At 39.7% G+C, this 17,841-nt stretch overlaps 1 protein-coding gene across 2 annotated transcripts in view; it reads right to left on the bottom strand.

Annotated features, from left to right (window-relative positions):
* adamts3 (ADAM metallopeptidase with thrombospondin type 1 motif, 3) overlaps positions 1-17,507 on the bottom strand; it is a 136,145-nt gene extending 118,638 nt beyond the window's left edge. For both annotated transcript variants that reach the window (XM_023414303.2, XM_087176070.1), the window contains exons 1-3: positions 17,108-17,507; positions 16,683-16,704; positions 10,258-10,697 (exon numbers count right to left, since the gene is read on the bottom strand). In XM_023414303.2, coding sequence (XP_023270071.1) covers positions 10,258-10,697; positions 16,683-16,704; positions 17,108-17,167 — 522 coding nt within the window. In that variant the 5' untranslated portion in view covers positions 17,168-17,507. The remainder of the gene's footprint in view (positions 1-10,257; positions 10,698-16,682; positions 16,705-17,107) is intronic.
* Positions 17,508-17,841: the final 334 nt, after the last annotated feature.

The raw sequence follows: 17,841 nt of genomic DNA, 5'->3' as shown, positions 1-17,841 counted from the left end.
TCTTAAAACCACAAATATATCATCTTGCGGATCAACATACAGTATTTAAAATAAAACACTGGAAAAGTAGAAAATAATGAGGGTGAGATGTTTAAATATTAAAAATAAGACTGGAAAGTCCATTTTTGGCTAATTATGTGGATTACATAACTGCCAAATCAAGGTGTTTCATCACAATGATGGAAATTACCATGAGCAATTTTATTTGCAACACTGCCTGCAATGGTTTAATACAACCAGAGAAAGAAGGTACCTCAGTATAAATAGTGCAGTAAACCAAAATCTCAGTCAGTTTACAGATCTGATTCTACTGCGTTAATGTCGTGCAGTGGGGTGTTTTTAGCAGCACAGTACTTATAATAAACAATGACAAACACACAATCACTTGTGGACCGAGCTTCACGAAGTTCACATTGTAAACAAAGCCTTCATCTGTCTCAATATAAACAGAGTGTAACAGTATGAGAGTATAATAGTGTGAAAGCATTGCATAACAAGTCTAAGAGTTTACAGCCACAGTAGCTCTATGAGGCCTGTACTTTGGGCTGAACACTAACTCAACACAGCTCACAGTTGCAGTGCTATCAAGCTGATGTTAAGCAGGTGTATGTTCACCATCTGATAGTAGTTGAGATAATTTAGTCTCAACCAAAGTGGAGAATGTGACTTAAAAAAAAAGTAAGGTTTTGTCGGATTTGTTTCTGTGGGGGCGAGGTGAGGTGATTTTCATATTACCTGCCCTTGTCAGTCATTGTTATCCAGTTTGGACCGTGTGTGTGTGTGTGTGTGTGTGTGTGTGTGTGTGTGTGTGTGTGTGTGTGGGTAGGTAATATTTCTCCCACCCCCTTCCCCTGTAATAATTATAGCTTAAATTATCTACTGTTTTTCAGCAAACTCACTGGTCCTCCTGTAATTTAAATCCTATCTAGAGCCATGTCTTTGTGTTTTAAAGTGAAACGTTTTTTTTCCACATTTTATCAGCTGAGTGTGAAATTCAGCTTTTGTATGAAAATGGAAACATATTAACATCAGCAGGGCTATTTGGGAACCAACACAAAAACCAAAAAAGCTGACAGAAGAGCTACACCATGTAAAAGCTCATTAATGGTGGTTTAAGCTATATTTCTTTACATTTCGTCAAACTGGTGCCAGTAAAAGTATGCCAAATGAACTGGATGTACTATAATTAAATCACTTTGGTGCTAAAAACTCTGATGGTTCTCAACACACGCCCAGCATCAGTACAAAAAGTGAGATCAAACTCACTGGTGGCTCAATGTCTTGTCTATGTTAACATCTGAAGACTAAGAGGAAAATTAATTGAAAGTTCAAATGTTTCTGAAGCCTGAAGCTCCATCACCCATTATGTCATTTATAACAGTGTGAGGGAGTTACTCAGATCAGTTTAAGAAGCAGATCATTAATTTCCTCGATCGTCTTTATGCTCAACGTGTCTGGACAAGAAACAGACGGAGAGATTATGTCCAGAAATACCTCGGACATGAGAAGCTTCCCCCTCTTTGCCTTTCAGGGTAACGACCCCACAATGAAATATCTGCAGCATGCGAACCAGCAACTCTCTGACAAGGGAACCCTGTGAGCACATTAGTGTACATGAGGAGAGACCAGAGTCATGTAGGAGTAGGAATGGGAGGATGATACAGTACACATACACACTCCTGGCATCTCGAGGTCAGCTGCATTCCTTTTCTGTTTGCGCTAATCCTTATTTTTAAAGCGTCATGTGCTGTAGGTTTCATCCACGTGAATGAGAAAAAAAGAAACAGGACTGATATAACCAGCCATCCTCAGCTGAGCCTGCGTCCCTCCTTCTCCTAACTGTTTATGACGAACGTACTGTACTTGTAAAACCACTGTCCCTTGACTGGAACCTTCCAAAGAGACCAGGTGTGTTTCAAGGATCAAACACTGTCATTAGATCCTGTAAACGGAAGCAAGCGCCTTCATGGAGCCCATATTTCCAAAAACTAAACTACTAAACTATTTCCAAAAAGACAGTCCCGTGTTTTGAAGATTTCCGGCTCAGACCAGCTTGTGTGTCTGCACTTTCATCTTCACATGTATAGGATACAGAAGATGGGTACAGGGTTAAAAGTTTTTGGATCTTTATCGGACTAATGTGTCTTCATAAAAGATCCACACATACATCAAAGAGCAACAAAGAGAGTTTCTGCACCACACCAGACTGTGGTGATTCTCAGCAGAAGATCACTGAGATTAGCCAAGACCTAAACACCAGCATCCCTCGTTCCCATGCAAATATCAGAGATAATTCAAGGCGAACCACTCTTCCATATGTATAACATTCAGAAAGTTTTTTTTTTTTTCACAAAGGCCTTGATCATCTTGACCATGCTAACCCTTCACGACCTACTATTCAGCCTGTGGGACTGAGGATTGTGCAGAACTTCCTTGGGACTGACAGATGTATTAAAAGTTACATGAATATGAAAATGTAACATACTTAATGTAATAGACCTGCAGCTAATGATTACTTTGACTATCTGCTTAGTTAATCCATTGATCTTTTAAGAAAAAAATAAAAAATGGCCATCACAATTTCCTAAAGAAGAACTCAAATATGGCTGCAGCGCACACCACATAACTGCAACATCCATGGTTCCACTCACCACCAGGGGACACAAATAACCATCAATTAAAAGCCAAAAGCCCCCCAAAAAACATAATTATTCATTATAATTATAAAAATTATAAAATTAATTATACTGTATATACTGATTGCTGATTTATTTTCTGTCAGTTGACAAATTTTTTAATCAACTGTTTGTTTCAATTCTAAATAAATGCATCAAAAGATTAGGCTCATCCTTTTTAGTAATGGAGGTCAAATCAAAGAGAAAGCCCTATCTTAATATCCCATCGCCATACCTTTAAAGCAAACTGGCACTCTATCAGTCTCATCAATCCTTGAAATTGATCTCCTACAAAGTTCCTGTGCCGGTCCTCCTACTAAATCACCAAAAGATGAGTCCGAATTCAATCAACAGTATGTAAGATTCTTTGGTTCTTTTACATGTGCAAATTCATCACATCAATGTAAAATAGTCAATTTGTTTGAATGTAGGCAGACCACCCATGAAGGTAGGTGGGTGTTAATAGGAGCTGGATGCTAATTTGTGGAATTTGAAAAAAAAAAATGAAAAAAAAACATCAGCCGGGCATGAAGCATTAATCAAATCAAGAATAACTGGAGTGAACATGAGAAATAAATGGTCTAATGGGCCGGGAGATTCTGGCTCTTCCACTCTATTTGAATGTGCCCTCTACTGTGACCCTGACACATTCATTTCTGGTCTACACATAAACGAGGCAGAAACCAGAGCTCAGCGCTGATATGTTTCATCAGGTTTTATCAAGAAACCTCTCTCCCTTGTTTCTCTTCATGCAACATGAAGGCTGTCTCCCACACAGGTCAGCAAAGATCACCCTGGCTGCACCCCCACACTGCTGCTGCTGCTGCTGCTGAAGTAAAGTATCTGCCTCATAAGCATTCAGCAGTTAGGCTGCCTGCCTGCTGCAGTAAAGACTTCCAGACAGCAGCCTGGCTATAATTAAGAAACAGTAAAACACACACCTAGCTAGGGCTAGGGCTACCACTTGAGATCAAAGACCACTGGCCCTCAACGACAGGCTTTTTCATCAGCAACCACTGGTTTGCTGAGTGTTTGATGTTGAGTTACGCAGTCCTGCATGCTTTGGATTTAGGCTGCAAACAACACAAAGGATGATCGTGTTCTGCATTACAGCAGCAAAAAAAGTAAAGTTAACTGTATAGTACATTTAGCAGTGAAGTGTAGGCTAATCACATTTTGGTTTTCACTGATTTTTAGCCTGAAATAATACATTTTTTAAAACTCATTTTTATCTTATTTTAACTCCCAATTTTTTACCCTTTCATGATTTTATTCATCTTATGTCTCAAACATCTAAAATGCGTTTTGTTTCCTGTTGTAACAGAGCAGTGATTATGATATTTTACAATAAATGCCTCCAGAAAAAGGGAGCGAAGAGAAAATTTGGAAGGAAATGCACAAATGAGTTACTGACTGTCAGTTCAGTATTGTGTAGTCATTTTGATTGACCAGATTTTCAACCAAACAACGACAAGTCAGATAATTCTGAACTTATTATTAACCAGATTTTATTATTCTACATTTGTTGTTTCCAGTCATTAAGGTTACATTAAATGAAGTCCTCTTGTGATTTCGACAGATCAGAAAGTACCTCCAGTAACAGAGAGGGAAAATAGAAATGGCCAGAGACTACACAAGAAAATGAGCTGCCAGTAGCCAGACTTTATCTAGATTTTTGTATCATTGTCTGTTTTTGGCCTTTTGTTTGTTTTAGAATCAAACTATCCATTGAAAAATATAGTATTGTATAGTATAGTGTAGTATAGGATAGGATAGGAGAGTAGAGGATGTTGATTTTCACCTAAAAATAACCCACTTATTTAAAAGGACATGTCAATTTAAATTGATTTCATGTCCCAACATCCTGAATATGTTGTTTCCTGTTGTTTCAGAGCACTGGTCATTGCAATTTAGAGTAAATGAATCCCTCTTGTGATGTTTACAGAAGAGAAAATGCCTCCGGTCACAGAAAGTGACAAGACAATTTGGAGTAGAAGCACAAATGAGCTGCGGGCTGTATGCCAGTGTTCATTTTAATCAGTTACCAACACAAGATTAAGCTGTGTTTGAGGTGTCAGCACTATTTTTATTGATTGTTTTACACTTTATCTGTTTTATGATCAGAACAACAACAACTAATAAATTGGATAAAGCAGGATTTCATTAGGTCATTAGTATATGTGGCAAAATCCTTTTGGTTTCCATCCCAAAATAACATTATTTCTAAAAATAAAGGCAGGTGAGGTTAAACTGACACTGGCCCAGATTTAGTTCCGTGCCTTATTTTTATTCTTTTACATTCAAAACATGTAGTTTCCTGCAGCATTTTACAGTGAATGATGTCGACAGCTTAGAAATGATACTGGTAACCAAAAGTGAAGAGAAAAAATGGGAGAGAAGATGAGGAATGAGACTCTGATTACAGTGTATACCAGAATCCTTAACGCCAGAAAGAAACAAGTATTTGAGCTGTAAAAAATCCAGATTTCAGATTTCCAATTGTGACTATTTCTTTTAAATAACTAACCGTCCAGCAGCAGCAGCCTTCTCAAATCATCTTTCCATTGGGCAACACGACTGACCTGCGATGGCCGCTGGCGTCTTCAAAGTGACATCCTGCCACAACAGCATTTACAAAGCAGAACTCTCACATCCTGTGTGGCCCCCCTTTCAGGCCTGAATCTCCTGCGAGGTTCATCTATAAATGTCTCAGAGAAGAAAGACTTGGAGAGTCTGTCCAAGTGATGAACTGCTTCCTCCTGCTCCAATCAAAGGAAATGGCCAAATCCTGCAGTGCAGAGGACCGACTTACACTCTGACTGGCATTATCTTTGTTTAGGACATGTGCTCGGCACTGCCATTGTAATATTTTTAGAGATTATATTCAGGATTTCACACAGAGACGCTGTTGTTCACATCAGAAAGAATGAAACAAAGTGGTTGTTCTCATATTGTGCACTGTGCACTGTTCTTTCACAGAAAAAGGCAGCCAGCAATCTTAAATATTCTTTTAAACTCTAATGGAAATTAACATTTAAATCAATATACATCACCTTGGTGTGTGTTGAAAACTGTAATCATGAAAAACAAGAAATGTTAATTTTATATTTTTGTAAAGACAGCGTCCTCTACATCCATGCATCCATTTGAGTTGCGACTGACAATACCAGGGCTGGATATTCAATTTGTGGAAGATTGTAATTTGCAATCTAAACCCATGATAATTTAAAAAACCATTTATCCAGCAGCTCGTTGCATCTTCAAAGCTGTTTTGTGATCTCGGAAATGTCCTACTGAAGTAATAATAAATAATAATGTTATTAACTAGAAAATTCCGGGGGAAATTTTGAGTGCCAGAGGTCAGGTCAGAAGCTGCCGTTGCCATGGCAATGTGAAAATCTGCCCAGAATTTGGCTTCTACATGGCTTCAAACAATTGCAAATTATGAGAAAACCGTTCTTTTCAAAAAGCGAAAACACCGTGACAGACACTGAAGCCAGAAGTTTCTTACAGTCTCTATTTTATTCAGATATTCCTCAAAATGAGTGAGTAAGCTCAGTGCGAAGACAGAGTGAGATTCTTTTGAAAAAAAAAGACGATTGCTGCCGGACTCGGCACCCCTGTTTAAATTTTATGCAGACCCTGCCTGTCAAAGTTACATTTTATGAATCCCAACAACTATGTCTACATTTTGAGAAAGAATTATTCGTCTCCTTTTTACGGTTTGGCCGTGAGCTCGAGTTAAAAATAAAAATAAAGGTTATTTTTTACTACTTCACGCACTCTAGCCACTGTCTCTTATACACATCTAAAGTGTTGTTACAGTAGAAACAGCTTAAATAAAATAATAGGTTGAAATTTTCAAACTATGCAGAATAGCTGTGGTATTATTATAGTTTATATTTTCCCACAAACAGTGAGAGGAATTTAAAGTTGAGTTCATTTTATTTAGTACAGAGTGTGACCTTAATTATAGCCAGATTAACCTAAGAAGCCCCAGGGCAAAAAATTGTTTCACAGCCCCTCCTGATTTTGGGGTTTTTGACTGTTGGTCAAAAAAAAAAAAAGGCATTCGAATATGTCAACTTGGGCTCCAGGGAATCATGAAGTTGCTGTTTTCTGACATTTTATTCACTGAAGAATCAATTGATGCTTTGTCAGATGTATTGATAATGAATGTAGCTCTTGGTTGCAGCTTTACAGTTTTCCTATGAATGAATTAAACAACCTTGCCTGAGGTTTTCTTTATGTTTGTGGACTGTGCTGGTTGTAGAGTGGAAACAATCAACAGAAAATTAATCAACAACTATTTTGATGATTGGCTAGTCAAGTAAATAACACAAACACTCTTTGAGGATTGTGTGAGGATCTTCAGCTTTCCTGTGTTTTATATCACTTTAAATTGAATATCTTTGGACAGCTGATTGGAAAAAACAGGCCAAGTGAAAAGATCTAGACTAAACAAGTAATAGAGAAAGTAATCAGTCAACTAATCAATAATGAAAATAACCTATTTAATGTCATTGCATCTCTAAATGGTTGGACTTTTTGGTTATGCCTTCTAGGGCAACATGAGGTCACCACTGAAGATGACCTGTTTACTGGGAAGTTCAAGTGCCTTTTCCATGAATCTTTGGAGACAGGAAAATGCTCTTTTACCATTTCAGTCTCCTCTCATTTAGACTGACGCCACTGTCTCTATTCCTGCTGAACTCCAAAACTGCTCCCATACATTCAGCCTCACAAAATGCTATTTAGATTTCATGTCGGGTCTAAATGACAGTTTTAAATCTGGTTTTCATATTTAGCTTTAGACTGGAGCAGTCATTTTGTTATTGCCACACAAATTTTATTATGAGGTTCCTTAACTTAGGGCTCAAAATAGCAACAACACCATTTTAATACTACTTAATAAAAATTGTCTTTTTAGGTGCACCCAGTGTAGCACTTATTAGCTGGAGATGACACTTGAAAACTGTGTTGTTCAGTTTCTTCACTTTAAGACTTTGACCTTCATATGCAGAGAAACATTCTATGTTGTTTTTCTGACGTCATATGGTGGTTGACTCAAGTTTCATGCAAAACCCAAAACAATACCTGTCAGCTTTCTTCATGTAAAAACCTTCTCCCACCAGGTCAGTATCACACTCCCTCACTTAAGTTTTTTGGCTGGCCAGCAAAACTGTCAAAACCTCACACTCCCACGCCTGTCTGTGAGAACCTCTCTCTACATGTGCTGCCTTGTTACAACTGTTTTAATGTGGAGGGAATAAAGTGAACCCCTGCAGAGCACCTTTTGGCCTTCCTCTGAGAGACAAATCAGGAGGACACACACACACACTGATATCTAAGAGAATGCAGAACGCAACGCTTTGCCTTCATGTTTCACTACCGTTCACTATCATCATATCAATGTGTCACTCTTTTAAGTGAGGGGCAGAGCAGGCTGATGTTGCAGGCAGGTTTTGCACATAAACTTTACAAAAGCAGCACCAATGCAACCTTAAACTCTAATAGTCTGTTCCAGCTTAGTGTAACAGATTAAACTGCATGGCACACAGAGGTACAACAAATTCAGATTAATTAAAACGATAAAGCCAGTGTTACTTTCTGTTTTCTACTACCACCAAAAATCCCCCCGACGAAACTAAAGCCAACAATTAATTTGTCTGTGCAGCCACAGCCTGATGTAGCTCATGCACCTCCATTGTTATTGTTGTTTATTACCAAGACCATGCAGCCATGTTCACAGCTCTGTGAGGCGATAGTTAGACACAGCAGTGATTTCCACTATATGCTAATGTCACCATGATGTTTGGTAGGTATGTTTACTACGTTCACCATCTTAGTGCAGCACGTTATCATGCATTACGGGAGCAACTATAGCCCCTTTTCCACTGGTAAAAGAAAAAAACCCTGCTAACATCAATTGGCAATGATGTAAACACAACACCCAGGTGAACCTGCTAATTTTCGCCCCTTTTCCTGCTGTGACATCTTTCAGAGCTCAATCAATGTAAACAGACCTGTCACCTGTCCAGCATGGTGCTGTTAAACAAGAAACACCACGGCTACGCTGTACTCCGGGATGAAAGAGTGAGCTGAAGCCCTGAAATAAGTAAAACACACAATCACCGATTGCGAAGCACCTCACACGAACCAACCCGAGGATGAGACACGACAGATCCATTTCACCAGTCTGCACGGCAGCTAACTGCTCACTCTCACTTATACCCACTAATTTTGATGTAAAAAGGGTATATGACTCTTTTAAGGCCCCCAGAGCGGGAGGACTTGTCATTAGTTTGGTTTGTTTTGGTCAAACAGTAGTAGTAAAAGTAGTATTGGTCAAAATATTGGACAAACTGAAATAATGACCAGTTAATGTTGCTGAGGTATTTTACTCAAATCCCCAAAATCCTGGGAACCGTGAATGTATCTACACAATTTTGTACCAATCCATCTGGTATATATAGATATATTTCACTGGATAAGTGATGAAATTGACAAGCTGGAGCCACAGCATGAAGAGTCACTGGATAACCAAAGTCATTAGGGTTCATCCTCTGGGAACCATGAATATCTGTGCAAACTTTGATAGAAATCCATCCATTACCTGTTGAGATATTTTAGTCTGGACCAACATTCTTCCATTGTTGGCAAGTGTAGTTTAGTCTGAAACGACTCATTGGCAGCATTTTTGATTTCTGACATCATGCTTGGGCACACATCACTGAGCTGAGCAAGAGGAGTCCATGTTTAAAGTTCTAATGAAGGCTTTACTCTGACACAGATTAGTCAGTCCATTCAATGAAAATGAAACAAAACACTGCAGTTCAGCAGAAATTCAGTGCAGGGGTAGCACACCTGTTTCCTCTTAGGGAATACAGTACACTTAAGCAATATCTGACCGCAGCTACACACAGTACTTATTAACAGGATAAATTCATTGTTGGTACAGTTTCCTCAGCAGAAACGCTGTTATAATAAAAGGATGAAATAACACCAGCATGTCTTTTTAACATGGTGATTTTATACTCACAGGAATTAAAAGTTATGGTCCATCCTTTGTGTTGCTTTTCAAAAGTCTGCAGCAGAGAACTTCATTTGAAGGACTTTGGTTTTGGCTAACCGAGACTTTCCTTGGATGCAGAGATGTTTCGCTGGCCTACTCTAGGAGATTTTGGCCCAGGACATTTCCCAATTACTGTTCAAGTGTTTTACGAGGGGTGATGGGGAGGATAGGACTGCAGACTTTTGTGGAGCACAAAGGGGACTCGTGTTTTATGTTGGGAAGAGGTTGGAGGGAAAATCCATCGGGTTTGTGGCTGCAATGGATGGCCACTCACCCGTGTCAAACTTCTGTACAAAAAGCTATTCCGTCTGCCCGCCTGAAGAATATCTCCAAGAACAATGTGCTGTAAAAATGTCGAGTGCTGACGTAAAGAAAGGCTAAAGTTAGGAGTTACGGATATCTAAAATCCCTTAGTGTCACTTGATAAGGTCATGGCACTTTTGTAATGAAAAGACAGGGTTTGAGGGGGTGGGGGAGTACGGAGCTTTATGACTGAGGAGGACTTACCAGTCCGTCGCAGTTGTTAATAGCAACCGAGGCCCCAGGAACGTCTGAGATATCACCGATAAAGGTGCAATCCGTCTTTAGCAGCTCGCGTCGCAGTATCCTCTCTGTCCCATTGCTGGATTCAGTCTGGTTGGTGTCTGTGCTGGGGTCATCACCTGCACTGTTGCTGACATTCCCGAATCCTTGAACCTCGTCGTGCCACTCCACCATCGCACCTGGGGCCACCAGCCTGTTGTTAGGGTGCAGGCGGAGGTGGAACTCCTTCCCGAAGGCGGTGATGTTGAAGAAAAGTTTCTGTTCAGCTTCACTAGAAGAAAACACCTCTCTCTTGACGCGCTGCTTATGAGTGGCTGAGAGCAGGTGTGACAGGTAGTGTCCGTGAGAGTCGGTGCTGAAGGGAGTGACCAGGCCATACTCCTTCAGGCGGCTCCTCAGCTGGTCTGTAAAACAACACAATGACAGTGAGACATTTTTTTATTTTTCTATTTCAAGGCAGCAGGAAGTTGACAAAATAGCAACACACTACACACAACACACATCATGTTTTATTTTTCAGTCCATATGTTCATGTGATGTGAGGAGAATAAAATGCTCAGAACTCTGTGGCTCTCCAGATACCAAAATGAAATTTCTGGCCCAACATATGCCTGGGTCCTCGGCCCACGAGTCCGGCCCATATGCCATATACTTTCACATCCGAGCAGATTCCAGCTGTTATTGTCCAGTACTGACTGACAGCTGGAAGATTTTTTGTGTGTGTGCCAGAATTGGTCCAGATGTGGAAGTAACATCTGACAATGATGCTGTAGCATATTACTGTCATCATTATCATCACACTATGAATTCTCCTTTCAGGTAGGATTTGTTTGCTCCTCTGGCTTAATATTTGAAAGGTCAACCATACAATGGGTATTACAAAGCCACACACAGGTGGTCTACCTGAAATTTTAACTTGCATGTATTTGATTGGCCAGAAGAGTGGGCGTTGGACAGCAGTTTGGCAGAAGTTAAGCCAGGACTGCCTGTTTTGTCTGCTTTGCTGGAGCCCTTGCACTGGCATAGACGCTGTGCTAATCCATTTGTCTTTGAATGAGAAGCCTTTGATTTTTTTATGCTATCATCATTCTATGCATGTACTTGTTTTCCATTAAGGATGAGCACAGGCAGAAGATCATCTGATCATCAAGACTGATGCCAATGTGTCTGATGCAGCTACAGGGTGAAGTACTGCAGTTAGAGAGTGTAGAGAAGAAAAACCATCTGTCCAGGAGTTCTTCATAAGCTGTTACTGCCTTTAGCATATCCAAAATAAATACCTTGTACCAAAAAATATGCATTCTATACTGGATGGTAGTCATTATCAACCCTCAGGCCCGTGTTCATTGGCAAATTTGTGGTCAACTCAATTGTAGAAGGAAAAATATGTGGGCATAGTTTAAAGGAAATTTCCACCAGAGATTGGTTTGCTTTTCAAAATGTGTGCAATGGCAGACACATTCAAAAATGTTTTGGTTAGTTTTGGTTGGAAAAAAATGTAACATGAATTTTGAAACCTTGTAATTATCTTATAGGTTTTGACTTTCAAACAGGTGTCAATGGTGAAACTCAAATTACATGTCTTAGGAAATTACATGCTTTACAAATCATAGTGTCCATGCTCTGAACATGTGATGAAGAGAAAAAAACAAAACAAAAAAAACATGCATTTGAAAGACACATGCAAATATCACAGTGTCAATTTGATGATGATATATGAAATGAAACACTGAACTTTGAGGGATGGAAGCAGCTTGATCACACTGACTTTAACAGATCAACACAGACAGGAAACAATGCTCCTCTGTCAAAACTCTACAACCAAAGCAAACTGCAGGCATGTGTCTGGTTTTGAACATGCAAAACAATATCAAAAGCCTTTTTTTTTTTTTACAAAGCAAATACCTTACAGTTACATCATGTTAACCTTACTCCTTCCACAAACATGAATGACACAGAGTCAGTTGTTTGATACCGATATGTGAAAAGGTTGTGCAACATGTGTAGAGCTGGTGTAAGTTTAGATAGAGCATTACATATTTCCCCAAAGTTTGCTTTTTGTGAAAAAGCCGGTGTGACAAATCTTTAAGGGATGAAAAAGTTATAGAGCCATGGGTCAAAGAGAAGCCAAGAATTAGCTCAGTTTATTAGTGTGCATTTGCAAGAGCGAGGTTTCACTGCTTAATCCTCAAGAGGCCCAGGTCTAATCTCAAGGGCCATTTCCCTGATTTAGAAGAAAGAGCAGATTTCTGTACATTCAGACCTACACGCCAATGAAAGCTCGACTCAAATCTTCTGTTTTTATTACATTAAATAGTTATGACAAAAAAGGCAACTATTAAAGTAAGAGTTTGAAAAAAAACATCCTTACTTATCTAATCCTTAAAATTTTCAAGAAATCAAAACATATTATTATGGCTGGTATTTTTTCTGCAATTGAATGCATTTACATTTAGTAATTCTCTCTATATACAACCCTTTTTATTGGTAGCATTTGAGGGATTCACAGAAAAACAATGCATCTAATTCAACTTCATTTTATCTTATTGAACAGCTTTAACAGTTTAATGTTCACACTCTATACACCGTTTACACTTCCTATAGCTGCTGCTTCTCATGTAAAGTGTTGAGCTGGCAGAGTATGGGGTGGATTTTATTGTCAAGCAGCCACCGGAAACACAATGCTTTTATCTTTGACGTGCTACCTTCAAAACTGGAAAACTGGGCTTTTCATGAGCAGATCATTTTTATAATGTTTACAAGGGAGTAATGGAACAAGGAAACAGCCATGGTGAACTATTACTAAGAGTTTTAGGTGATAAGTTGTATACCTCCAATTCTTCAGGAAGCTTCAAATGTGCCCTGCTGTCAGCAGCGTATGAAATCAGATTGTTGGTTGCGATTATATGTTTTTCTCGATTCTCCGTTACAAAAGTAATTCACTAGAAATTTCATTAAAGGCCTTGATTTGAGGAGAATTACTGTCTAAGAGCAACTTAAACCAATATCATCCAAATGTAAAACACTAAATATATATTGCTAGAAGGTTATTACAATGTAAATTATTGGAGGTTTTAACCTTAGAAAAATTCAATGAAGGTATGGATTGAATTGTTAGCAATCAGGTTACTACATGTGCACAATGAAAGGAACATTTGCAATTTAAAATAAATGGTTTAAATGGTATCTGGCTTTTGAGATGCCTGAGAGGCACGCATCTCTTCTTTCATGAGGTGCCCAGTTCATTGCTGCAGATTCAACACAGCACAGGTGATGAAAACATCCAACCAGGTGTGAAGCAGTGTCAAAATATTTGTCTGCGGCAAGAATATTAATCCTCTAAATTCATTTATTTGTTTTCTTATTTGTGTGAAACATTTCTGTCAGATTTGGTGGAAAGTTCAGCCATAGGCCAAGGAATATGCAAGTTGTTTTTGGTATCCGTTATTTTTTTGTAAAATGTAGATTTTACGTTCTGCAAAAAAGTGAATTGCTTCATTAAATTGATTCTAAAGGCTATAAGTGCAATTAATTTCTTGTCCATGACCTCTAAAAACCTCAGCCAATGTGCATTCAGCCTTGTTCAACCACACTCAGCAAAGCAAAGTTTATGGACTGGTTTTGCAGAGCTAGTGCGCAGACAAAGACCAAAAGTAAGATTGGCATCCCGTACTGCACACAGTCTATTTTTTGATAGGAGAAATTAGTCTCTCTGCCCCTGCTATGACGGATTTCTCCATTTGCATGACTGTTGAACATCGGTGCAAAATGGCAGCTCCCCAAAGACGCCCTTGTTCTTTGATTGTGAGGGTCTGACACCAGACCATGATATTTATTGTACAGGTTTGAAATGGCTTGAACCGCTTATGTTCTCAACCAGCAAAAACACATCTCAGTGCAACATCTGTTTGGCCAGTTCTCCACAGTAAGGGCAAAATATGTTTCCAGCACAAACATGAGGTACATCACCAATGGTTGTTTTAAAGCCTAATCAATAAATGGATGGATTTTTTTCTTTTAAAAGCTGCTGAATTTGCAAGGAAAGGATTTAGTGGGCACCAACAGGAAAACTGCCTTAGCCGTCCCCATGCATGATGGCAACCTGGTGCTTAAAGATAAAGACGAGTTTACTCTTATAAATGAATAAAGAAACATTGAAAAAATTTAAATTAATATTTAAAAAAAAGTCTTTCCCAGTCACCAGATCTCTACTCAACCAAATAATTATGGGACAATTTGGAGTGACATGTTGCACAACTGTCCACCATCTTTGTCAAAAAAACAAATGAGGGGATATCTTTTGGAAGAATGGACTTCATCTGTACATCTTTGAGTACCTGACGGACCATGGTAGCCTCAAAGATCCAGCACTGACAAAAACTGGCTGATGCACCGCCTCAATTTGTAAACTTGTGAACACCACAGAAACTATAACCAGTGCCAGCATGAATATATTTACACAGGACTGTCATTTGCTCATGGTTTAAGTATGCTTCAAATTAAGTAGTTTGCACACTTAAAGGCAAAAGTGTTCATAGCTCTTCCAAATGGCCTCACTCAAAGGTGGGTCAGTGAGCCTAAAGATAATATGTAATAAAATCTACAAAAGGAGATTATGGTGCACACTTTTGGACAGTCTTGCTTCAAAGGCATTCATCATGTTGCACTTCGGAAAGCTAGAAAAACTGTTGGATGCAGCCTCTCAGTTCCAAGGTCAGAAAGGTGTGAGAGGAGCTAGATATTAGAGCTTATACAACCATCTGACAAGTTGGAGCACACTGACACCTTAAGAGCCCTGATACACTCAACTGCCCCCAGAAGAACTAGTGATAATAATAACCGAGTGATGCAACTTGAAAACCTATGAACTTGAACAAACCACAAAGTCTTCAGCCAATGATCACCTGACCGCCGGGATGTATGAAGGTGCTGCGCTTTACATGAGAGGAGAAAACAAAGTCTGTCTTTCTAACATAAAAAATATCTGCCTACTTTCACACCTCTACACACCATGCCAGTCGTTATGTAATGTGGCTACGATTGCTGGATTGTCTGATGCTGATTCCATAGATGGAAAGGTGGTTTCAGATTCAAAAACATTTTTGTTTACTAATACCAAACCTTAGACTTTTTTTTCAGCCAGGTTTGCCTGTACAAGTCAGATTCTCCAACATGCAGTAACAGTAACCTGCAGCTAAGAGAGTTTTTTTTTTTTTTTTTACCAATTATTTAACTGTATAAGCTGTCATGCCAAAATATGCCAGTAAAAATCACAAAACTTCAATGATAAATTCACTCATACTCTAAAGAGAAACTTGGTGAATGCAACAATTTCTCTTGGAGCATTGTCAAACCTATGCTGTTTAGTCTGGTGGAATCAGACTCTGGTTCATTTTCCCCCTTGGTACAATTCGTTTGGGCAGAACACCACAATCAAGTACTTGGGTGCAGTCCAGGTCCAGTCACAAACTAATCCTGGAGCGGTTTGTTTGTGGTAGGAACATGATCCGATGTCGATGTGACCTAACTACAAGGCGAACTCTGCAAGTTGAAGCTAAACGGCTCCTGCAGCCAGGTGCACTTTGCATACTGTGGGTGAGCAAAGTCAACAGTTTTGGACTAGCAAAAAAGTTTATTGGCATGATTTTTTTTTTTCTAACACTGAACCAACAGAAAAAGGTTACCAATTCATCCTCTAATTCGAACCAGAGGTAATCAACTATATGTTTGATTCATCCTTGAATCACTCGTACATACCATTAAAGAACCAATCTGTTCATACAAATGGCCCTTAATTGAGACCCATTGACTTTAACTTGTGGAAGAAGGTGAAAAATAAATAGAAACCACACTAAATGGGTGAAGTAGCTGCTTTACAAGGCCGATAATGGCCAAGTGGAGCCAACGGTGATGGACTGTATAGGCGACAGCGACCACAAACGCTCAACTACAGCCCAACGGTGCTTGACTGCCAACTGTCATCTTGCTGTGTGAGGCCCCTTGAGGTGTTCAGAAGATAACAGCGGGTGTAAAAGGATCCTACGTGGACACTGTTGCAGCTCACTTGTTTCTTAACCTCAGAATGAATAACAGATGTGCAGGATTTAGAAGTGGAATTTTCTTTCCTGTATAACAAAGCCCTTGAAGCAGTTTGCTCATGTAATATAAGTGTGTGTGTGTGTGTGTGTCTGTAGGGGGAATGGTCGGGTGGTAGAGGAGGGTAGGAGGGGGGTGTATTACAGAGCTCCTCACTCACAAACTCCCCTCCCACTTTGATCTCAGTGCACTAAGTTGTCCTCCTGAGTTTCTTGGGGTAAAATCCCCTCTATTTTCTCAACAACTTATTCTAATTATTAACAAGAGCAACGAGAAAAATGAGCAGGACTTACCCTCTCTATGTACTTCACCAGCCTGTAAGAGAAGAGAAAGCTCGTTAAAAGCTGTACACGCCAGAAGGGAAATCATGATCTGAGAGGCTGAGATGACCAGCAGCAGCAACACTTACCGCCCTGCAGCAGTTTACTGTAGGCTGAGCTGCTTGTAAAAGTTTGACAAAAATGCCTCTATTTTACATGTGTTATGTAACAGGCTAAGCTCATGCGTGTGCAGTGTCAACATGTATTTCACAGAGGAAGCAGTGTGCAGCATTTACTCAGCCAAATGTGAAAGCTCTGACAGAGAGTCTCCGGCCCACTTCTCCGATCTTAACAGCTGGATTTCTTTAATATTAACGGGGTCGGTTTAAATTTAAAAACAAAAAAATGCGCACGCTTGTGTGTAAAATGAGGCAACGGCGAAGCGGCCAGACACTTACCTTGTCAGCTGAAGTCAATACAAATCCTACAAGTAGTAACGCTAGTGACAGGACAGCCATCACGAGTCTTAAATGATAAAGAAAAACTTTATCCCAACGTCAAATAAAAATAAAGTGAGAAAGAAAAAAACGGGAAAAGAAAAAACTCTCTACGCAAGCGTGACCCGGCTCATTCAAAACTTATCAAAGTGGATGTACAGGCAGTGCCTCTGCTTGAGTTTTAAAAAAAGAAGAAAAAAAAGTCATAAAGTAGTTAAAGTTTCATTAAAACAGGAGTGAGGCGAGTTACGACACTTTGTCAGTCAGTCAGTGTTTTCTTTTTTTCTGTTGACTGAGTTTTCTAGAAAGTTTTGGTGAAGTTAGTAAGACATCCCCTCTGCCGCTGGCCGGACAGAGCTGCAGTGTGAAGCTCTCGCGACCTGGCACTTGGCTCCTCTGGCTAATAAACGGCAAGACCAGCCCTGTGTGACGTCATTCTGCCCTCTCCTCCAGCCTGAACACATGGTGGGACAGGGAAGGAGGAGGAGGAGGAAGATCCCAACTCCCTAAACTTAATCCCTGGACAGCACAGGGTAGGCTGCTCAGTACATACACATCCACATATTTCAATATCAATATAGAAAACGACAATAAGCCTATCTGTCCTTAACCTGGGCACATGGTGGAGCAGAGGGGGAGGATGAGGAGGAGGAGGGGGGAGATCCCACCTCCCTAACTTCATCTCAGGACAGGAC

The sequence above is a fragment of the Seriola lalandi genome, unplaced genomic scaffold (genome assembly GCF_002814215.2).
Source record: "Seriola lalandi dorsalis isolate HSWRI2012SDOR001 ecotype SW California unplaced genomic scaffold, Sedor1 jcf7180002054524, whole genome shotgun sequence".
Lineage (NCBI taxonomy): Eukaryota > Metazoa > Chordata > Actinopteri > Carangiformes > Carangidae > Seriola > Seriola lalandi.
The sequence above is the reverse complement of the archived record's forward strand: the minus strand, read 5'-3'. Positions and strand labels throughout refer to the sequence as shown.